The sequence below is a fragment of the Centruroides vittatus genome, unplaced genomic scaffold (genome assembly GCF_030686945.1).
Source record: "Centruroides vittatus isolate TY-2023 unplaced genomic scaffold, ASM3068694v2 contig_134, whole genome shotgun sequence".
Classification (NCBI taxonomy): domain Eukaryota; kingdom Metazoa; phylum Arthropoda; class Arachnida; order Scorpiones; family Buthidae; genus Centruroides; species Centruroides vittatus.
Window position 1 is genome coordinate 1927570 of NW_027120852.1, and position 23888 is coordinate 1951457.

At 45.3% G+C, this 23888-nt stretch overlaps 2 protein-coding genes across 5 annotated transcripts in view; both read left to right on the forward strand.

Moving 5' to 3' along the window:
* Positions 1 to 23888, forward strand: part of wal (electron transfer flavoprotein subunit alpha wal) — a 100998-nt gene that overhangs the window by 46493 nt on the left and 30617 nt on the right. The window lies entirely within an intron of this gene.
* The window catches only part of LOC136990759 (sodium channel protein para-like), a 476095-nt gene continuing 455797 nt past the window's right edge, over positions 3591 to 23888 (forward strand). For all 4 annotated transcript variants that reach the window (XM_067289190.1, XM_067289191.1, XM_067289193.1 and 1 more), the window contains exons 1-4: positions 3591 to 3811; positions 6915 to 7308; positions 9902 to 10107; positions 23075 to 23203. In XM_067289190.1, coding sequence (XP_067145291.1) covers positions 7000 to 7308; positions 9902 to 10107; positions 23075 to 23203 — 644 coding nt within the window. In that variant the 5' untranslated portion in view covers positions 3591 to 3811; positions 6915 to 6999. The remainder of the gene's footprint in view (positions 3812 to 6914; positions 7309 to 9901; positions 10108 to 23074; positions 23204 to 23888) is intronic.

Consider the following 23888-nt stretch of genomic DNA (forward strand, 5'->3'; position numbering starts at 1 on the left):
GAAAGGAGCCTACGAGATTACCGCCGTCTTGGAAAATCTAAGTGGCGGCGGCCGTGGGTATCCGAGATAGTCCCGAAAGGAGGAGTGTCCCCCGTTGGCCGACGACGGTTACCTCCGCGTCTCGACCACTCCGGGATCGAGCGGTCGACTTCCGGTGACGGGAAAATGCCGATCCGAGACCGGGAGGCGGAGACGAAGATGGGCACCGGACACGCGGAACTTTCGAGAGAAAGAAGCCGTCGCCTCCTGGAATTTCCGTCCTCCGTCGCCAATTGGCTCGCTGTTTTTTTTCCTCGTTCTGGCTTTCCGAGTGGTCGATTACTCGTTACTAGTGTAACGCCATCTCGACTCGGACAGGTCAAAATAGATGTTTAATTCGATCCCCGACCGGCGATGGTCGATCTTAGGACTTACCGTATATTCTTCTATCGTTTAAAAGTTCGCGTCGCGTTTGCATACAAAATAAATAAATAAAAATTTAATGCGAATTTTAATGAGGGTTCGGACCTGTCCGGACACGATTCATCTTTGTTTTATTTACGTGCAATAAAGAAATGGCTTTGTCGAGGGTTGCAGAAACAGCGCGACGACGTCGATGGTCAAAACAATGTTAAGGCGGGTATTACCGAAGGAAGACAGCGAGGGAATCTGAAAAGACGACGGAGTGCCTACTCGGAATGTAGTGTATAAAGTAATTTTATTATTATTTTAAAGGCCTAAATCTGTAGAAGTGAATTTTCTGTAACCTACTATTTTTGTCCAGCCAGGTGCTGTTTTGTTTCGTTGCTCTTTATGTTACGACACATGGCATAAACTACTTCATTTGTAGAAATATTAACAACTCTGGAATTTCTCAATTCTTCGATCTCTACTTTCTCGTAAAACGTTTTCCGACGTGCTTGACGGGGGAAATTCTATTGGGTTGTTCGGAAAGTAATTTCGTTTTTTTCACGGAAAAATAAACGCAATATTCTTATAATAAATAAATATATTATTGAATTAAGCTATATATTGACCGTTTTGGTAAAAAAAAAAACCTGTTGTCATTGTTTCTGGTAGTAGCACGATTTCACATTCATAAAAGTTTCGATTCGAGTGATTTTTGACATTGTCTTACGGTTAAGAAAATTTGCATAGACCGGAACGAGTAATAATCCGAGCGTGCCCGATCGGGCGAATAGGGTCGGTGCGATAACGCATCCCATCTAAGCTATAACAGTTTCCGACCAGTTACCAAACTCGTGTGAAATTTGGCATTATCGTGGTAAAACGCTACACTTTGTTCGTCGAACAATTTGGCCTTTTCTCTTCGATGATATTACTCAATTTGTTTACTCCATGGCGGTACACTTTCCAATCAATTGTTAAATTGTCTGGTAAAAGCTCAAAAAAACAAAAAATTTCTTTAAAATCCCACCGTAGAGAGCATCTCTCGTTAGTAACACGGGGAACGAAACAGCTTTGAAACGAAACCGGTTCGATTTAACAGATTTAATCTCTTAGTGATTTCGCGTGTTGTTATACGGCAGATCGCTTCCATCGGTACCTCTATTTTGTTTTCGTTGGCTTCGAATGGCCGTCCGGAATGCGGTGTATCTTCGATATTAAAATTGCCAGAACGCAATTTTGTAACCCAGTTTTGGCACCGTCTTCTCCAAACACGTAACAGAAGTTTTTTCTCGTTTGAACAACATTTTGGTTTTTTAGTTATAAAAAAGCAAAATACGCCGAAACGATGCTTTCGATTTTCCGCATTTGATGGGACACCGAAAAAAAAACAATTGTACAGAATCGAACAAAAGTTTTTACAGACGAGCCTTAAAATGTCGGCTGTCGAAGTATGTAATGAAAATGTGGTTTAAAATAAAATCGGCTGGTAAAAATACATCTAATTCCTCTAGTAATAAAAAATGAAATTACTTTCCGAACAACCTAATAGTTTTTAATAAAATCTCGTATCATCCGGGAAAGTTACGCAACCGGTTGCCGGGATTTTAAAAATGCCAGGGCGTAACACGATGAAGAAGCGAGCAAAAGAGAGAAGAAACTGTTTATTTCTTTCCTAAAAATTATACCTACAATTATAAGCGAGGGGAAGACAAAATAATGTGGAAAACGGCGACGGTGCCATTTCGTTTACGCCGAGGACATTTTTCACATTAAGCACTCCGCGGCGCCATCCGGGCTTCGGGTTACGGGAAACGACGGGGAGGACGACAGAAAAAATTTAATTCGCGGTAAAGCCCACACTTAAGAGCGGCGGGAGACCGACCGGAGTCGGGTGCCGGGACTCCCGACCGGCGGCAAATTAATATTTACCGAAGGATTAGGCATTATTAAAAGTATAAAAGGGCAACGTATAACGTACAGTTAACGTACGACCAAAGAGTTACTGGCGATGGCGTACCGAAAAACCGGGAAAGAGGCATCCGACGGATAAATTACGGGTGGGCGAAGCCCGGAAACGGTAAAGAGATTGGCCGCAGTTCGGCGGAGTTTACGTTTCCGAGACCGACGAATTTTAATCTTACCGTCACTTTTTATTTGTTTATCTGGGTTGTCGGGTAAATAAACGGAATAAGAATTAAGAAGCGCGCTACCGTTTTTGACCCGTTAACTTCCTTTTAAAAGTCGACCGCGGTGGTTAGATTTTTACCCACGTCCGCCGGAAGAGAATCTTAAGAATTTTCATTTTAACGGGAAAGCGGCGCCGTCCGATTCCTCCCAATGGACCGGTAAAATAATCTCGGGCTTCCGCCCCTCCTCGGCGGGAAAAGTGGTGGCCCCCGTGTAAAACGTCCGCCCGTTTTCCGCATTACCCGAGAAAATTGACGTCGTCTCCCACCAAACTTTTTCTTCTCCTTCCGCCCGTGTACTTCCGGAAGAATTCTCTTTCCGTTCCGACCGTGGCCGGAAAAATCTTGGCCAACGAGTGCCCGGCTACGAGACGTCTCCGCGTGATCGTCCATCGATTTCTTTCTCTCTCGTTTACTTAACGACCGACCCTTCCCTTAAATCTCCCTGGCGCAACTTTTTTCCGCACTCGCACTCGCTCCTTTGTCCCCGTTCTCTTTTCGCCCGGCATTGGGGGAAGCTTCGGGGACCAGGGGAGACGCCGCCCGTCGCAACTCGGAAAATTCCGGCCTCCGACGCGGTCGGGGGTTTCGATGGCTTTCCGCAAGTAGAAGGTCCGGCCCGCCAGAACGGGGGCGGTCCTCTCGTTCTCCGCCGCCACGCCAGATGGCGACACTTCGTTTTCCGTTCGGACTTCCGTCGGAAAAAGAGGAAAAATCCGTTTCGGATGGGTCGCCCGGCGAAAGGAAAGGCCCGAACGGACGGTGGCGAAAATGCCCGATGGAAAAATACTTTCCGTCGGGCATTTTGGCCGGTTTCCGAAAGAAGAAGAAGAGGCGCCGCGGGAGCGGGAAGAAAAAGAAGGGTGCGGGGCCGAGACGGAAGGGAGAGAAGCGGGAGGCGGAGGGGAACGGACGAACGGCGGTCGGGGGGAGAGGGCGGCGGCGGCGGAGGAATATGGTGGGAAAAATCGATGGCGGCTTCCGAGGTCTTCGGCGTTTTCTGGTTGCCGTGGTAACCGGGTATTCCGTCGGCCGGCCGAGGCGGCCGGAGAGCGAGGCTGCGCTAGCTCCGACGCCAAACCAATGATAGAGCGACCCGCCTAGAGTGTCGGATAAAACCTTCGGTCAAAGATGGCGGATCTGGTCTGACCGATTTTTTCGCCGTTTTCGTCGCAAATAAACAATTTCCGTCGCCTCGGATAATGACGTCGTAATCTTTAGATCCGCGGAACAAGGTGAGCGTCTCTTCCCTCTTACCCTATTTCGCCGGTCCCTCCTCCTTCGGCGCCCGAGTCTCTTCCCTCCGCCGCCGGTTTCTCGCTCCTCGCCCGAGCTCCCCGGCCCGGCTGCTTTTCTCTTCCGTCCCCCCGGACGGTGGCCACCGGTCTAACGAGTTCCTTTCCACCCTCGGGCCGGACCCCGCGGGCTCCGAGGGGGCTTGGCCGGTTTGGGGCCGGAATACGGGACTAAAAATAGCCGTCAAAATGGCGAACGGTCGGCACGCGCGCTGACGCCAAACGTCTTTTCCGTCGGCACCGGTGCCCGTCCTTCCCGTCGGGCCCTCCCACCCGGCCCCCGAAAACGGCGGGCTCCCGAAACGCTCTCCGAAGAAATTTCCGGAGCGGCGAAGGACGCGCGGTCGTCGGCCCGGCGCGACCTTCGTCTTTTGGACGTCTTCCAAAGGCCGAGAGCGGACGGCGCCGCGGGGCGACGACCTCGGCCCGCCGCTCTCGTCCGGCTGCGGAAGGGCCCGCTTTCGGTGTCCGCCTCCGCGGATGCCGACAGAACCGCGTCCGCCGGCCAACGCCGACCGACGGAGAATCCTCCGCTCATCGATTTTCCGGGAAAGAGAGGTGGCCGGAAGAGCTCTTTTCCGGCCGTCCGGCCTCCGACGGACTTCCGGTCGGAAAGGGGACCGCCAGAGGGCGGATTCCCAGATTTTCGGACCGGATGCTCGGAGGCCGAAAGGTGGCGATTCCCCACCACCGGAGCGACGACTGAGTAAAGGGCGGCGGCGTCCATCCTCACGTCCGTCCGCTGCCGATCGATCGATGGCAAAATAAACTCGGAGCGTCGCCTCCGTCTTCCGTTCGTCCCTGCGGAAAGATGCGTCCGCGCGCGGCGCCGGCTTTTCCGACGGAATCGAATCTTTCGACGCGCTCCCGGGAAGCGGACCCGGAACTTCCGGTGGAATCGACGCCCTCCCGCGGCGCGCCCGGAAAGACGGAAGACGAAGCGGCCGGACCCGGGCGGGCGAGGTCGGGAGCGGCGGTGCGCGTCCGACCGGGTCCAATCTGGCTAATGGCCGTCCCCCGGGAAAAGTCGGGAGCGCCCCGCCCGCGCCTTCGGCTTCCGGGAGACGGCGGTCCCCGGAGACCAACGGCCGGTTGGGCCGGGGCGTCGGGGGACACGCCACGCCACCCGGCCGAGGAAGAGGGCGCGAGTAAGGAGGGGCTGGCGTCCCCCGATCCTATTAATTAAATAAACGGGGAAAAGACTGGAAGGCGACGAACGCACCGGTCGGATTACGAAGGGAAAAAGTTAGTGGGGGGCTCCGTCGACCGAAATGTCGCAATAATTAATAAGAACTTGTTAAGAGGCGCCGGGGGATCTTATTTATTATGGCACGGGCAACGTTTTATATGTAAGGGCGCGTTTCAAAACTGTTGAACTCACACACGAGGGAAAAGAGGAAAATCGCAATTCTTTATTCGTATAATGGTAAATTAGCGGAGGTATAGGCCTACTCAATTTAGCTTCTGCAACTGTACCGGAAATACAGTATTTGGTCGAATATTAGTCACTGCTAGCTTCGATCAGTTAGCCGGTCTTTTCATTTCTATTAAATTCATTGCGGAAAAACTATTGACGTACGTAAGTTGTAGAAAATAAAGTTTGAATTTTTGCCGCATACTTCCCGAAGCTGGCAAATTGATAGATTCATTCATATTTTAGCGCGGGTTGCCGTCCCCGATACGGAATACGCCTTGACGGTTGCCATCCCGACCTATTTAGTATTTTGCTGACAAAGCCCTTAATGACGGTTTCGTATCGATTTACCGGAGACTTTTTGGAAGGCGGCGCAATTGTTTATTCTGATCCGGCTCGGGATTAATCGGCAACGTTTGGCCCGGCCAGCCGTTTCCATATTTTGTGTGAAAAACTTTTTATATTTTCAAGTAATATAAAATGGCAAAAACCTTAATACGCGGGCGAGGGACGACTTTTATAAAAAAAACTGTAAATGCCGATAACCGGTAAAATGGTGGTTAAGCCCGCCTTTACTCCCCCTTCGTTAATAGCATCGACCTTCCGGCAAAATTTCGGAAATTTTCCACAAAAGGCAGGGGCCACCCCTACGTATAGAAAAAACAGCCGAGTTATCCTTCCTCGGGTGTCCTAAGTCCGGAGATGTAAAAGTCTCGGGGGTGACCGTACTTTCCCTCCGTTATATATAACAGAAAGTAAAAATATATTTTCGTCCGGCGCTTAATTTAAATTTAGAAATTATAAATGTCCGGCCGAGCAGCAGTAGTAGTAAGACAAGTATCACTCTTTGGTACAACCTGTATTACGAGCAAGAGGGAAGATGAAGGGCGAGGCTGAGAAAGGAAAGGGGATGAAGCCAGGGTTGGGATCCGTGGGCGTCCCGGGCGATCCCGGCGCCTTTTACTACCTTACTACCCACGTCGACTCCGTCCGAAACGCCTGGGACGAGCCGCATCAGGCTCGGTGTTGGAAGGGACGACGAAAGAAGACACTTTTGAGGTTCGTCCAACGAAAACTCGCTTTTTCACGTTTTAGGGCGTTTCCCGGAAACGTTGGGCCGGCGGATTACCGAGAAAAAGTTCGGTTACTTTCTGCCTTTTATCTTCTGTCGTCGCGTTACTCCGAACGATCTTTATCTCGCCGCTCGTTCCCTGCCGAAACCGGAATATTCCTTCTCGCTTTGGCTTTTCCGGGGAGGGTCGAGACGCCGTTATATTGTGTACCTACGGTGAGTAATTTTCCGCCCTTTTAAAAACTCGGGAGGGCGGCAAATTACTTTGGCGGAATTTGAATACGGCCCCGCGCGCCTTTCGCTCTTTCTCTAGGCCCGAAAGAGGAAAGGAAAACCGTCGTAGTCTGTGGCCGGGCTCGTCCCTGCCCATTGGTCTAGGAAGAAACGAGTCGGAAGCCCTCCGACGTGGCCCGGCAATTTTCCTAAACAAGGCCCTCGGGTTCCGGCGAACCCAAATTTCGGTGGACGGTTCCTTTCCGTCCTTTCCGGTTGTCGGCGCGTCTTTCGGGCCCGAAAATGACGGAAACCGCTAATTGGTGTCTTTTTTTTCCGGACAGATCGGAATGGCCGGCGGCCGTCGGTCCACCTCGCGGTAGAAGAGGCAGCGAGCCGACAGATAGCCAGACGGACGCGGGAGCGGAAATGTCTTCGGACGAACAGTCGGAGGACGAGGCGATACCGACGTTCCGTCCCTTCACCAGGGAGTCGCTGGCGGCCATCGAGGCCCGCATCGCCGAGGCCGAAGCGCGCAAGAAGGAGCAGGCCCAGAAGAAGGAGGAGGGCGGCTCCGTCGACGACGAACACTACGGCACCTACCAGCCGGAGACGACGGAGCCCAATCCCGTGCTGGAGGCCGGTCTGCCCCTCCCCAAGCAGTACGAGCGAGAGTTTCCTCCCGAGCTACTGGCTGTCCCCATCGAGGACCTCGACAAGTTCTACGAGAACCAAAGGGTGAGTACCTCCGCGCTTCCGGCGGGCGGCGGGCTGCGGGATCGGGTCCGAAAGACCTCATAAAGCAAACTCTTGCCCTGCCCCGCCTATTGGCACTACAGGGTTCGAAGAGACTATGCCTTAATCATAGGCTTTGGTCTCATACCATTAGGTAGTCTTTGACTCTTTTAGTTGGGCCACCAGGTACTTCTTTCGGGCTCCCATCCGTTCCTTTAGGCCCAACGCTCTAACTCTGGCATAACTTTTGTATGTATATATGCAGCTTGCGCCGGTTTAATTTTTCTGGTCCGCGTCTACGGCCGGAACGCCGCCCTGTCCGGTGGCGTTGAGATGTCGTTCGGCACGTGAATAGAAATTAAAACGGGACGGCACACGGTCCGAGGTAAATCGATCCGCCTCCCGGGACGACCGGTCGATGGGCAAAACTCGCGTACCGGAAGTGGAAGTTTCGAATCGGACGTGATTCCGGGACGGAAGTGCCGCGGTTAATTCGTGGCGTTATAGGTTACGAAGTTTACTCTTCTCGCTCGACCTATTACCGGAAATTTTTGAAGGTGGAGCCCGACCCTTTTATTCGTTCGGACCTGGCTTTAAGGCTTATACGATTTACGGCATTCCCTTCCGACAATACTCGGCGGCTTCTAACCTTTTTCTCGGCGCACTCGACGATCCCCGGGAACTTGGCCCGAGAAAATCCATCTCCCGGACGAAATTAATCCCCACTGTTTTTTCCTCTATTAAATAAATAAAAAAGCCGCTGCCCAACAATTTTACTCGTCTATGAAAACATTTCCTAATGGCTTTTACCTTTGTAAATTTTCGGACCGGCCGTCCACCCCATCGTGGCTTGGCCCGTAAATAGGCCCAAGCCCGTGCGCGCGCGAGACGAGAGGCCACGCTTCAGCCTACTCGCGATAAAGTCGTCCCGGCGGGGAAATATCTCCGGCGCCGCGCCGCCGGAAACCCTTCGATCCGTCCGACGTTTCCCGGAACCGGTCGACCGGCCCCGCGCACCCTCGTAGGTGAAATTACTTTTCCCGGATAAAAGCCACCGGGACTCGGCCCTGCCCGCATTTTCCTCCCGTCCGGGGGACGTTTCGGGTCTGGCAGGCGCCGGAAGCGGACGGAATTTTTTGCGGGTTACGCTATTTATGGGAAATTTCGGCCCGGAGACCGTTTTATTTCCCGAGTCTTTTCGCTCCGGCACCCGTAATTGCGGGGATTTTCCTCCCTCCGGAGTTCTCCTTCCCGGGTCCTTTCTCTTCCACCTCCTTCCGGTCTGGTTGTTTACTCTTTCGCTAAGCCGGGGACGGCCGTTCTTACCGGGAATTTTCGTCGTCCGTCCCTTTAATCGTTTATCGATCGGCCGCCCGTCGTTCTTCTTAATGGCAATTTTAACCGTTTCCGTCCGTCGATCCGTTTAATCGAACCGACCGTCGAAGAATTAACTTCGCCCATGCCGGGCTCCTTAACCCCGCCTCTTCCGGCGGCCGGCCGAATATCGACGGGTGTTTTTCTCCTCCGCCGGTCCCTTACTTTCGGTACGGAAAAGCCCAGGAAGATCCCACTCTCCGCCCGTAAATTATTGTTTCGTGCCGGCCAGAAATGGCCGTCGACGGACGGTGCCTTAAAAAGGAGGAGGCGGCGTAATTGGAAAAGTCATCGGTCCGTTTGGCCCGGGGCCGTAAGGGTCGAGTCATAAACTCCGTATCTGTATGGACGCACCGTATCCCGTAAGAAAAGACGGAGAATTGACCAACTGCGCACGCCTCAGTCGATGTACAATCGGAAGTTGTGCCGGAAGCAACCGACGAAACTTTCACAAATTGGTTAACACGTAACTTTTACCCGAAAATGCCGCTTCTGAATAATATAAAATTTTAAGATAAGAATTACTTTGGTCATAAAAAAGTAGGAAAATAATTATAGTGTTAGATCTGGCAATAACTGCCGATGATTTTGCGCATGCTTCGTTTTTTTACGGACACGGAAAGGCCTTACGGTAGTTTATAACTATTGCTATAGATATCCGGTGTAGCAAACATTGACGAATACGGACACGGTTACGTTACGGAGTTTATAACTCGACCCTAACGACGTCCGTCTTATAACTTTTAACCGCGGCAGAGTCCCTCCAACCGGCAGTTTTACGGACTCCGAAGCGGATTATGGGCCACCGAGAAATCCGTTAAAAGTTCTATTAAATGTCTCCGGGGACCCACCGCGCCGCGTCCGAAGCTGGCTTTATTTTCATTTTATTTAATTCGTTAAGGAAAGGGTGAAAAACGGAGGAAGGAGGGAGCCTTCCGCTGAGAAAATAGACCGGGCCAAATCAAAGAAGCCGACGTTTATAAATCCGGGCGAAATCGATTATCGGCTATCGGTAAGGAACCGGCCGGCCGTCCACTTTCCCCCTCTTAAGCCTGGCCCTATTTAGAAGACGGGCGACGGAATCCGCCTTTACCAACGCCACGCTTCTTTCGTCCTCCCCCGCTCCGGCTCTTCCGGTCTCGGCGGAACCGGACCGACCGGTGGGAAATTGGGCGGAAGCGGGAAGGAAACTGGAGTAACTGCGGATCGCTGTCTTTTTCAGACGTTCGTGGTGATAAGTAAGGGCAAAGACATCTTCCGGTTCAGCGCCACCAAAGCCATGTGGATCCTGGGTCCCTTCAATCCCATCCGTCGGGCGGCCATCGGCGTCCTGGTTCATCCTGCCTTCAGCTTCTTGGTCATCGTCACTATTCTGGTCAACTGCGTCCTCATGACGCAAACCGACGTCGCGTACGAAAAGGAACTGGAGTGAGTCTCTCTCTTTCTAATTTCCCTCCACCTTTTCGTTCAATTTCCGTCGTTTTATCTGGAAAACTCGCGCCGTTCTTCTGTAAATATTTCCGGCTCGGCCGAAAGATGCGGTCAGGAGGCGGAGCAACGGGAATAAAAATGCGCGGAAATACAGGCAAAGGCTTAAAACGGCGGCTTTCGTACCTTACCGGGTGCAAAACATTTTAAAAGGAAAACTTTAACTGGCAAATACCGATACGGGAATTTTTCCTTTGCCTGGTTCGGTTCCCGGGTTTAGAAAATCGGGTAACCGGTTGCGCAACTTTCCCGGCCATTTAAAAAATAACTTTTATATTATTAATTAACCACAAATAAAATTCTACATGGCGCCACCCGTCACCAGAGTTTCTTACCAAAAACTTTTTATATTTTTGATCGTTATCCAATGGCAAAAAGCTTAATTTCCGGGACAGAAACGAGTTTTATAGAAAAATCGTGGTAAATGTTAATAACCGATAAAATCTCCGGGCCCATTCCAGATACCACGTGCCGGGCCCCGGACTTTTAACCGTCAAAATTGAATGATATTCGTCCACCTAATACACAAACCTCCCCGCCAAATTTCAGAAAATTTTCACGAGAGGCACGACGGTTACCGACGAAACCGCGCCCCTACCCCACACACCCCATTTGCAGCTGCCCGAATCCAAAAGGTAAAAATGTCGGTGGCCGTACTTCTCCTTTCTTATATCCGGATATAACTTCGAAATTGAACTGTTAACTTTCGATTTGTCGGCCGCACTCCCCGTCTTTCCTCCCAACGGCTCTCGCAACCTTTCGACGCTTATTTTATACTACTCCTGCGACGTCAAATGTCGGGAGGGTAAATTTTCTCCTCAGTCTTAAACGTTATACTAAACCTTAACCTACACGTTAACGCAAAACAAAAAGGAGTCCAATTATTATCATCCCGGGAATTATTTTATCCGTTTAAAGGCACGCGGCGCGCCATCCTAGCCGTAAGTGCAAAGTCGCCGGTAGATTCTCCATCCCTCCGCCGCCGTTACCCGCCAGTTGCCGCGCAGATTATTTATAATGTAAAATTGGCGGAGACCTCGCGCCCGTACCGTCAGGTGCGCATTCTATAATACTAGTAGCCCGGGACGCCCCCGGTAGGCGTTCTTTACAAATTCCCACCGGGCACGTTTGATCCACATAATATGTGAAAGTTTAATGCGCTTAATTTTTAAAAGTTCGATGCACTTAATATATATAAATATATACAATTCTTTATCTTAAAAACTAATCTTAATAAATCAATACACGAACAGCGAGCGGGATTTCTATATTAGAAACTGAAGATATTCTTTATTCAAAGTAATTGAAATAAATAAAAGTAATACACTTCAAAAATCTACTTTCCTTAAGTCTTTTTCTGCCCCCCTTTGCCACGTGGCGGGTCCGACTCGGTGTGTATCGGGTTAGGGACGTTAGTGGATACCGTTACGGACGTGACGGGACAATGGCTTATATATACATAGATATTTGTAAAACTTTTGAAAATTAAAAATTGAAATAAAAATTTATCCACCTAAATCGCGTAATTACTTTCGGAACGTCCACCATTAGGCAGGTCGCGCGGGCAAAAGGAGACTGCCGTGAGGTAACTCGGCCATTCTCTCTCCCGGCGTTCTTTCGGTTCTAACCGAGACTTTCTCGGACTTCACCTCCGCGTTTACGTTCTCTCCACCTGGCCAACCGCGACAAAAGCGAATAATTTTATAAAATGTGAAAATTCGCACCGAGAAATCGTCGTGGACCGACGTTTGCTTCCTGGCAAATTACGTAGTTTAGGAATTATTCCGAATTGTCTGGTTTAAATATGGCTCCTGAAAGGAGCGGGTTACGAGAAACGCGGGTGGATACGTGGTGCTGGTTTAAAGTTTAGAAACTTTCTAATATTCGGCCAAATACCCACCCCTCGGTTCTCCGAGTATTTCTCTCCTTTTTGTACGCCGGTGCCAATTCCGCACCATCGTTTCCGTCGTCGTCGTCGTAACCGGAAACCGAGTTTCGAAGCCTCGACCTTAGCCGATACTCGGTTATAAGGTTTTTCACCTTTTCCTCGGCATTCTACCGAAGAATTCTCCCCTTGGAAAGGATAAATTTGCCGGAGTGGCCATCCGGTGGGCGCCCTAAAACCGGGATGTCTGCCTCGTCCGACACGATTAATGGATAAAAAATAAATTAAAGTGTACCAGATTTTATTTAAAAAATAATAGTCGGTTTTATTAATTATTATAAAAAGGCACAAACCTTAATTTGGGAATAGAAACGAGTTTTAAAAAGTTGTAAGTGCAAATAACCAGTAAAATTTTTATTAAGGCTGGCCCACTCGAGAGAAGACACTACATCCATCTTTAGCTACCAAAATTTAACAGCATCCGTGTGCTACTAATACATTTTTTTTTTTCTTTCTTTCACTTGGGGGTCATCACTTCCCTTAACAGGAATCAGTACTCCCCGCACCGCATTGCACAACGGGGATATATGAAACTTTAATCCTTTACATCAAGAACACAAAGTAACAGTAAACAATAAAGTAAAATAAATAAACAAACTACTGGGCAGCTCGCCCAGGAAAGAGATAATTACATTCGAGCGTTCTTGCTCTTGTAAATTTTTCTGAAGAACTCCGTTAACGCCTTAAAGCAGTGCTCATTTCTTATGAGCTGATAGAAGCCACAAGGCCAGGTCAACCCCTCCTCCAGGGTAATGAGTTCCAGTCTTTTCCTGTTATACTGCCAATTTACACATTCGAAGATAAGATGATGTATGTCATCATTTGCTTGACCACACATACAGTCAGTTTGTTCACTAAGGCTAAACCGCCTTTTGAATACTCCCAGGCCATCATGCCCAGATAGGTAAATCATAGCTTCCCGACCAGGCAGAAACCAATTTAAGTGCATGAGTCTTTCTTCTATGTTTGGAAGAAGATCATAGATCCTCCTGCCCTTGGTACTTTCAGTTCAAAGCTCCTGCCACTTCTGTATTGTGTTCATTTTCAAGATCCTCTTTCCCCAGCAAACGGGTATTATGTCAAAGACCACTTGGCCGCCTTCCACCGCTTCCTTGGCCAGGTAATCGGCCCTCTGGTTACCATAAATGCCTACATGGGCGCGAACCCATTTAAATTCGATACGGTCAAGTAAATCATGGTCTTTCAATAGCTTTTTAATCAAGTAAACTTGGTAATCGCTGGACTTTTGACTTAACAATGCCTGAAGTGCACTCACGCTATCCGTATTAATACAAACATTTTCAGTCCTATCATTAGCAACACACCATTCAATGGCCCTACTTATCGCCAGCAACTCTGCCTGGTAGTTCGAACAATATTTTTCTAGCCGGAATTTTTCATTATAGATTTCGTTATTCCGCTCGTACACCACAAACGCAGCTCCTGTCCCAACCTCGGACTTAGACCCGTCTGTATAAATTTCAGTAGTAATCTTTAAGTGCCTCATTTCTCGAACCCTGAATAACGTTGCAGGGTGCGGCATGTCCTTCACCGGAACCATCCTCTCATACTTCTCGATATTGAGATCCATTCTCGCCATTTTGGTAACATCTTTAACCTTCAACCAATAGCGCTTGGCCCTTTCTTCAATTACCAGTTCAATAGGGGCTTTTCCAGCCAAAACCATAAGTCCTTCAGTCGAGGTGGTCCTATAGCATCTAGTAAGTTTTAACAATGCTACTAATACAATATACACAAATAATATACACCCCCATAAACCCAAAACTTTTTATTTGTCCAGTCCTTATGTATAAGCCTACCGTGAAAAATAAACGCCGGCACACACAGTTCATCTGTACCGGTAATGCAGTAAAAATAATGTTTTTTTCCTTTTGCAATATGCGGACTTATATTCGAAAAACAACACAGGGTTCTGTATCTCAGGAGTTGATGCAAAGAGCTGCAGATGCAGTTATTAAAGATGGTTGAAAAATAAAAACTGTTGCCAGAGAATTAGATATTTGTCATATGACGTTATATAGATTTGTAAAGAAGTTGAAATCTGGAGTAGAAAACGCTGCGATTGGCTACAAAAAAGTAAGATTGGTCTTTATTGAAGAGCAGGAAAACAAGTTAGCAGAGTATTTGTTAAATGTAAGCTTTACTGACGAAAGACAAATCTTGGATCAGCCAGGGTCATCGGGAGTTGTAAATTTGCCTGCAACTTCTGGTGTTATACAAGAACTTGGAAAGGATGTTCCTTTCTCCCCTTTTCTTTAAGTAAAAGTTAAAAATGTTGAAACGTAAAAATGTTTTCTTTATAATAGATTTAAGAAAAACAACTAATTATTGATAAGATATTATTGATTAGTCTTTAAATACATACTTAGTTAAATAAATTATTGTTTTTTTTTTTTTTTTACATATTACACCTTCCATAGATCTTGTAACAACTTGCCCCACCCTGTTAACAACTAGCCCCGAACCGGGGTAAGTTGTTACTTTCCGACTTTAAGTATTGTATTATTAATTATAAAAAAAACTTACAAAAAATCAACCCCAAAAACTGTATTTATAGCAAAGTTAGATATATTACTAAATTTTAATCTGTTAATACTTATGCTAGAATTATGTTTCCATAACAAAATATAAGGTTGATTAAAAAACGGAACTTGTAGCCCCGCTCTTCCCTACAGTATTGCACTATTTATCGAGAAGCATTGGCAACCAAGAAAATGCCCTCAAACTTGCAAACTACTCTCGACGAAGTCGTCAAAATTGTTAACTTTGCAGAGGCTAGGCCCGTGAATGCGAGGATGTTCAGGGGAGACCGGGACTAGTCACAGTTTTTAGTCATTTCTAGTTTTAGGGTCTATAATATCAATTTACTTACGTTTAAGTGAAAATGTATACAGCTACATATCTTTTGATTTGGTTTATAATAAATATATGAACATTCAATAATTTTTTGTCATAATTATTAATTATTTTAGAAACTGTGTGACAACATACCCGTCTAGGGATATGTTGTCACAGGATATATATAGTCTAAGTTCTCACATTTCATGAGTTTATTTTGCTTATGTTAAATTATGCGTAATGTGATATTTACTCGTGCCAATTCTATAAAGAAAATAGATTACTAATTTATTATTATTTGTTCTGGGAAAGACAAGTAACTCGAATCTTTACATATTGTCTTCAAAGTCACTGTTGTGACAAACATAACACGAATTTACATCTGTACATAGCTCGTGAAGTCAAACTCTCACCACAAACCTTTGAAAGTCTTTTCTTTCTCTTCCGATGAGTCTGTCTTAGTGACAATTCGCCCCGAATGAACTTCCTTGACAAATCGGTTCATAGTTTCTAATTTCAAAATAGAAAATTCGATTGCTCATAATGTATATATACATTAAGGACCCACCTAATAGGAAATACGGTTGCTACTCACCTTTTTTTAATTGCAAGTTTTCAAACAGCACAAGACACGTGCATCAAAATTTACGCGACTCGCTGTAAATCTTTTAAACGCTAATTTACGGAACACAATGCAACGGATATTATTCGAATTTTGTAACGACGTAGGCGAGCGATAAACGAACCTACTCGTAGATGACGTGACCGTTCAGTTTTGATTATATAGGTGATATTTGCACTGTGACAACATGCCCCTTGTGACAACTAGCCCCGGTCTCCCCTACTTCTATCTGCAACGAAATGGATAGCGAGCGTGTAACGCTTCTGTTGCACACAGAATTCCGCTGGCTCTCGCCAGGTACAGTATTGACGCGTATAATGGAGCTGCGCAATCAACTTAAGCTTTCGTTTTCGGAGTATTCTTTTGAGTTGGACGACAGTTTTCTACACTTCATTTTGATCCAAAGGGTTGCGTATTTGGCAGATGGTTTTTCGCGCTTTAATGAATTAAATTAAATTTAGGTCTTCAGGATAGTTCTGCCTCAGTATTCAACGCACGTGACAAAATTGAAGTGTTGATAAAGAAGTTGAATTTCTGGGCGAGCTACGCGAAGAAAGTGAAAACTGTGAAGCTTTCTCTCCTGTACAAACACAGCTATCGGCTCAAATGTGAAGGCCGACGCAATGCAGCCAAAAAAGTGAGAAAATGACTTTCGCAGTTTTAGCGCCGATTACGAACGTACAGGTCAGTTTTGGAACATTTAAGCCGTCTTACAGATATTGCGCCACGTAGTTGCCCAAACAAATCTTCATAGACAGTGCGATTCAAACTCGGGCCACCGGTAGCGGCCTGGCAATCTTTAATTTCGACATTATCCCCGCGCTACAGTCTACGGAAGGTGTACTCAGAGATTTGTATTTATGTCCACGGGGTTCGCAACCACAAGAAGTTTGAGAACCACTGCTCTAGAACAGCGGTCTCCAACTGGTAGTCCGCGAAAATCCGGGGTCACGCCCAGTGGTGATATTCGAAATATTTAACAAGGGGTTCGCTAGCAGAAAATTTTTCCCTGACAATCACCGACAAATGAAATGGAAGTTTTGAATAGAGATAAATACAATACCTTTTCTTGCAACCGTATACTTAACAATCAGTGGCGTACTTGGAACGTAACAAGCCATGGGTGAAGGGCAGGTAACGATAATATTTTAGGGCTGTCGACCTTCTTTTTTTTTAGGCAGGAATAATCTTTACCGCGAAATGGCGCTTCTGGAAATACACACGTGTCATTCATCTCTGGAGATACATTATACTTTTTCTTTCGCTGTCCATAGCCCGACACGTGTTCGACAGCCATCTTGTATTATCTCGCGCGCGTGGCATTCTGGGATGTCTCTTATGACTGGATCAAGAACTCTCTTGAATCGATCGCGATTAAACCTCGATTGAAACGGTCGAGAGAGATCGCACCAAGACATACTCCCTGACCTTGCTCACAATCTAGATTGAAATGCTCGGTACGAACGGGGTATAAGTTTAGTAGTATTACAGAGTATAATACGCATATTTTAATATATTTTTTTTTTTAAAAAAACAAACTCACTGAGAAAATGTTCCGTGTGTTTAACAAGGTTCGGAAAAACTGAAAATTTTAACAACGGGTTCGGGCGAACCCGTTCGGAAAACTGAAAATTTTAACAACGGGTTCGGCCGAACCTGTGCGAACCCGCCGAATATCACCACTGGTCACGCCAAGTATTACGAAAGAAATGCAAAATGCTGCTTTTTATTCGTCTGTAAATAATTAATCGATAACTAATCTAGAATAAATAACGCGGTGGTTCTGGGCGGAAATGAGCACCAATTGGTTACAATCGAAGAAAGTAAAACGAAACTTTTATCCACGGCGATGGGCGCTAGAAGCGTTACGGTGTGGTGGGATGGGGAAGATTGAACTTTATTTTATTTTACCAAATTTATCGATTAATGCTTTACAACAATTATTTCCACCTTGGGTCTGGCTACTTTGACCCATTCTGTTCGTATTAATAAATAACAACCACGCTCCCGCGGCGAAGCCCGTATACGGGGACCGATGACGTCCGCCTCGAGTAGCAATATAAAATTAACCAGCAAAAATTTATTGCCACGTGCTCACAGTGGCGGGCTGCGATGTTTAATCGTATTCCTAATCTATTTAATTTAAGATACACGCTCTCCACTTCAAATTAGTACCTGTTTTTATATTTTTACATTGCTCGCCCGATTATGTGAATCACGAGTAGATTCATAACTTAACCCAACCGATAAGGATTTACTGGTATGATGTTTTTATGATAGTTCTGTATAGTTGACAGGAGTTTTAAAAAATCCATTAAAATTTTCGATATTTTTATTCCGCTCTCCCATCTTCTATTACTTACGGATTTCGATGTTAAACCAGTGATAGTACGATTTCCTACGTCCCATCTATAAGGGTATGTGGAAAAAAACGTGTACACATCTTGTATAATGTTAAAAAATTAACTATTACTTTGGCAGCGTCATTTACAACTAAATTTAATGAAAGATGCGTGAGGTACAAAAAAGCTCCAGAATTTATTTTCCTTAAATTTACGATTTATGTATCCGTTGTCATAAAAATTTGTCTTTCCACTTTTTCCCAAGACTACAAATATTCAAGTACAAAGTAACCGGTTTCGACTTATTTCTACTTAAGAAGTAATTAAATAATTAAGATATTGGGGAATTGGGGACATAAATGTGAAAGAGCCGGAATTTTACTTAAACAAAGGCTTAACCCAACCAAGCCTTACTGCTCTGTACTCTAGCGGAGTACAGAGCAGACTGATTTCTTCGTAATGTTAGATAATAAAGACAGAAATTTTTACATTTCGACGAGAGTGACCAAAAAGTTGTAAATTTTGGAAATTTCCACGAACCCTGGTCCTAAAACGAATTAGTTAGAAAACAAATGACGGACAATCTATTCAGTTTAACGTATTTAGATTTTTACGGCTATGGCGAGAAACATTTAAAATGTACAACAACCTTGTCGCCTCCTTTGAGGTATACGAGTGATGCGACAAAAGAGGCATTTGACATTGACCGGTATCGGCACCCTCGGGATTTGGCACGCACGCACTGCACACCTACCTGGACCGTCTCTGACTCCATCCATTAGTCGCTGGTAGGGAGCTATTTGACTAAATGGATTGTTTTAAGATTTAAAAAGTAAAGATTTGACGTTATTTTTATGTACGTTTCTTTACAAAGCTATTGATATATTTAATTATAATTTTCTTTAAAAATATATTCGTACAATTGAAGAATATTTTGTACCAGGTACGAGTATGTACTATACATACACCACACATTTGATTTCACCGAGTAAGTTTTTATTATTTTATTTATAATTTTAGCCCTTATATCGTGGCTAGCGATTCGGAATGTAACTGTGATATTAAAAATACATTTAGAGAAGTCTACGGTTTTTACTGGCTTATCGAACAAACAATACGAATGGAACCGAGATCGTCACTGACGCGCAATTAACTGATTGCCCCTGGAAGTCGGCTTCTCGCAGAAACGCAGCTTCCCTATCATCAAATGTCACGGCGCGCCACCGTCCCACTCTTTTTCTCGTCTCAAACTAACGGCAAGTGCCAATGAGGCAGTTGTTTATTTCGAGACTGAGACCGTTCGTACTTACGGCTCCATATTGGCGCCATTTGTAATATTAGAATCGATTTTCTATCGACCTTATATTCGATATCTCGAATACTTCTTAGTATTCCATCACTCGCCTATCGGCCAACGGTATTAGTCCACCAGACAATTTAGCATCTTGTTTTATAACAATACAGAACATATCTATAAGTCGCTGAAACGTAGTACTTTTTTTTTCTGTAACTCTTTCCGCCCAGTGGGCACTAAGAGGGCCTCTTATAGCAAGCCCATTATGGGTTCGGCCAGGCCCACAATGGGGCGGCCGGGTGGTGAGGGACGGGGACCGACATATCCGGACGGACCACCCCCGAAAAATTCCTGGGGATTTTTCGACCCGTCCGGATTCGATCCCGGGTCCCCCAGGGCGGCAGGCTGCTAACCTTGACCGCTCGGCCATCCGGCCGCATGGAACGTAGTACTGTACACGCTTCTTTCGGCTCCCTCTACAGAAACAAATTCGAAACATTAGTGCCAAACAACGGCTGTTTTTAACGTATGTAATCTTTTGTCGTAAAGAGACATTTAATTTTACTTTCCCGATTGTTATGTATACGTAACGAGGGAAATACGTATTGGAATCGTGTCATATTTCACCTTCCGAGATTTTTGCAAATCTCCCCAAACCCAAAACAGTAAAAAATTTCTATAGATGTGTGTTGGCGTCTATTTCAGTTAATATCTCGAAATGTGTGTGTTTTTTTTTACTCTTTCCGCCTTGTAGACACTAAGAGGGCCTCCATTAGCAAGCATATTATGGGTTCGGCAAGGCCCACAATGGAGTGGCCGGGTGGTGGGGTATTGGAATGATGTCAAATTTAACCCTCCGAAATTTCTGGATATGCCGGGTTTCCCAGAGTGGGGGACCCGGCATATCCAGACGGATTACGGGCCCCCAGTGGTACCTTAACCGCTCGGCCATCCGGCCGCCTCCTCGGAAGGGGGTAATGATTAAGGCCCAGGGCTCGGATTGACAAAGACCTCATATCGTAACTGACGACGAAATTCATCGTAAGTTGCCAGATGCAAAAAGTCTCGTAACTACTACGATATGTAAGAGCTGTGGTAAGTCAAGGTACTGGTGGTCGAGTATTTGGTTCTATTGATGGATAATCGATTCGATCGTTTTTTCTGATTATTTCTTTTAAACTTTTAAGACGTTATCAAACAACGAAAAAGTTGATAGAATTCTTCACAGTGGAATTAAAACTGTTTATAGAATATCGTCCGAAAAATTTCATTCGTTATAATTTAATGTTATCTTTTTTAGCCAAAAAACTATTAGTTTGTCAATTTACTTCGAACTTCTTGAATATTTCTATTAATATAACTACCAGTACCAATTTTGGGTAGATTTTGTTCCACATCCAGATCGATTACATCTTTAGGTATTCGGGCCTGTATAAATAATCTAAAAGTAACTACGGCAGAGCATCGATTATCCGAATAGCGATCAACCGAAAGCGTTCCTGTCGGCAAATTTCAATTTCCGCTAGTGCTGTGGCGCTGCAATATTTGGCTGTGTCATGGGCTACTCCAATATTATTTTTGTTGGTGCACGTGTTTTAGCTGGCAGCACTGGCGCGACCACGAGAGGGTAGTTAAGGACGCGCCAGGATTTGAACGAATTTCAACATGGGATAGATTCATATATTTTTCCGTACACGATCGGTTATCCGAACAACCCCAGTCCCAAATTGTTTCGGATAATCGATGCTCCTCTACTGTAATTCATATGAATTTTAGTTCTAAAGAAATAAAACGCTATCTTTCCCCAGACTATAGATTAAGTACCACGTGCAGCAAGAAAATTCCGAAAGAAACGGCTCCATATAAACGCGAGCGGTCACCGACCATGTCGTAAGGGGTCGTCCATAAATTACGTAAGGGCGATTTCGGCCATTCTAGACCACCACCACCCCTGCGTAAGAAACCGTAATATTTTCTTTGATCCCCCTCACCTTCCCTATCTTACGTAATATTAGGTATGATTTTAAAAAAAGATTTTAACAAAAAAATGTTTTTGTGAAACTTAAAATCTTAGGTCCAAAATATATAATTATTAATTAGTTAATTAATATGTACTGTACTATTATTTATAAAAGACTTTATGTGAACAAATTTAAAAACATAATTTAATGAATTCGAATGAACAATTTATTTTAAGAACTGTATTTTTTTAATTATTAACAATCTTTTCGTTATTATTATCATTAATCGACGTCATAATATTCATTTATATATAAATGTTCTCAAAAGGACGCAAAAAACTTTGACAGATCGACTAGTTAGTGCAGGTGTAAACACAAAACAAAACAAGAGAGAGAAACCACATGGCCTTTCTTCCACGATATAAAAGTGTGTAGAGCGTGAGTCTGCCAGCGTTATTATTCTATCACGTCACACGAGATGGCATTGGTACGACGAGCGTTCTTAATAGAAACCGCCAAATTCAAAACTCCGCCACTCGACGAAATCAAAAATTAAAAATAAGAATATTAGGTAAGACGAGTTCTATTACCCCCCCCCCCAGCGCCGGATTAAGCCTCTAGCGGGCCCTAGATAAAAATTTAAATTGGGACCCCTTTTAAATAAGTTGCTTCTAAACAAATCTTATATAATGTGACATTAGCGTAGCTAGCATGGGTGACACCCGGTGCGGATATCGTGGTGTCACCCCAAGTCACACCGTAGTGTCACCCTTTTTAACTGTTTTATAAAACACTATTGAATAGTAATAACTTCGCACTCGAGCAACTTGAACGCTACATCGAATATGCGATGTCGCGACGTATAAGTTTAAATTTAGAAAATGAATCATAACCATTACTTCTGACGCACGGATGGCTGTTGACATTTTTTTTTTTTTTTTTAGGTAATGGCTACTGAAGCCGAGCCCCTCCGAATTACGGGCCCTAGACATTTGCCTACTTTGCCTATTCGATAATCCGGCCCTGATCCCCCTACCCCGAGTAGAATCGTAAGAAATCCTTGACCCCCACCCACCCCAAACGTTACCAATTTCTGTTTTCTAGGTGCTACGACGTGTTATGTGAATACGAAATGTAAAATATTGTTAGTTTCTCGTAACTTACGATATTGGAGAGATACTACGACGTATCTTACGAGACGTTCGTGAATTCGAGCCTAAGAAGCTCGTGCTATTAGCTGTAAACTCGGCACAACAGCTCCCATATAAAAGACATAGATGCTACTAAATTATGATGGTTAAAAATCGACAGGATGGGAGATAGAGATGGTCACCTGTCATATGTCGAGAAGGATGGGACTTAACGATTTCACTGGTTATCAGCAATTAGAATGTTTTACGAAACTATCATACTAAATACTTTCGAAATTAAGCTTTTTGCCGTTTCATAATACTATTATATAAATTTTTAATAATAAAATGTCGTAAGAGATGGCGCCACACACATTTAATTATTATATTTTAAATGAAATCTCATAAGAGCCGGAAAAGTTACGCAAATGGTTGCTGGAATTTTTAATTGGATGTAGCGACTTACAAAAGCATAAAATTTCTGTTTGAAACGTCGTAAACGTTTCGGTGATATCCGATTTATTTCGGCCGCGACCGGGACAAAACGACGAGCTTAGATGTGGCGTGATAGTAAGAAATACCATTTGACGCTAGTAAACGGAGTAACGAAAAATCGGACTCGCTCGCTTTCGGTTCCGAAAGATTAGTTTATTCTTCGGCTTCCGGAGGAAAAATTCCTCTTCCCGAGCAAGTTTTAACCCCGCGGAACGGCATTTTCTCGGCCGACCGAAACTACATCCGGGTTTCTTTACAGGAAAGCTTTTACCGCCATCTACACGATAGAATCTTGCATCAAAGCCACGGCCAGAGGATTCATTCTCGAGCAATTTACTTATTTACGGGATCCCTGGAACTGGTTGGACTTCATCGTCATCTCTCTGGCGTGAGTGTTCCTTTCTCTTCTCTCGACCGCGCTTATTACGGTAAAACCCGCCTAAACGGAAACATTATTCGGCATGAAACTAAACCTGCCGACCGGAAAAAGCATCGGGTGCCGCGCCATTCCGGTTTACGCTGTTTTTACCGTATTTTTAGTTGTTAAAAAGATACCGAGGTCATCCCTCTCGGTCGCCGTCTCTTGGCCCGGCCGTCCGGTTACGTAATTTGGCTGGTAAAAGTTAAGTTTGGAAAAATCTGTCCTCCGATTGGACCCCGATTGGAAAGCACCTCGTATCGCAAGTTACAACAAAATTTCGTGTTGGCAAAGCGGTTCGTAAGCATGGGCGTAGCCAGGAAGGGGCATGGGTGAGCACGCCCCCCAGTTAACCTGGTGCCCCTCCCCAGAAAATTACAGCCTCTACTAGGCCCCCATAACAAAACCCTGGCTACGCCAATGTTCGTAAGTTACGATTTGTAAATAGTGTGGTGACTGCTACGATACCGTGGTGCCTCGTATTTCGAATTTAATTCGTTCCGGGAGGCCGTTCGAACTGCGAATGAGTTTTCTGCGTTAAAAATAACGGAAAGCTACTTTCTTACCCCAAACTATACCAGTAATTTAAGGTGAAAATAACAGATTTAAATGCCGACAATAAATTAAAATATAGAAACATTAAATACCGTATAAT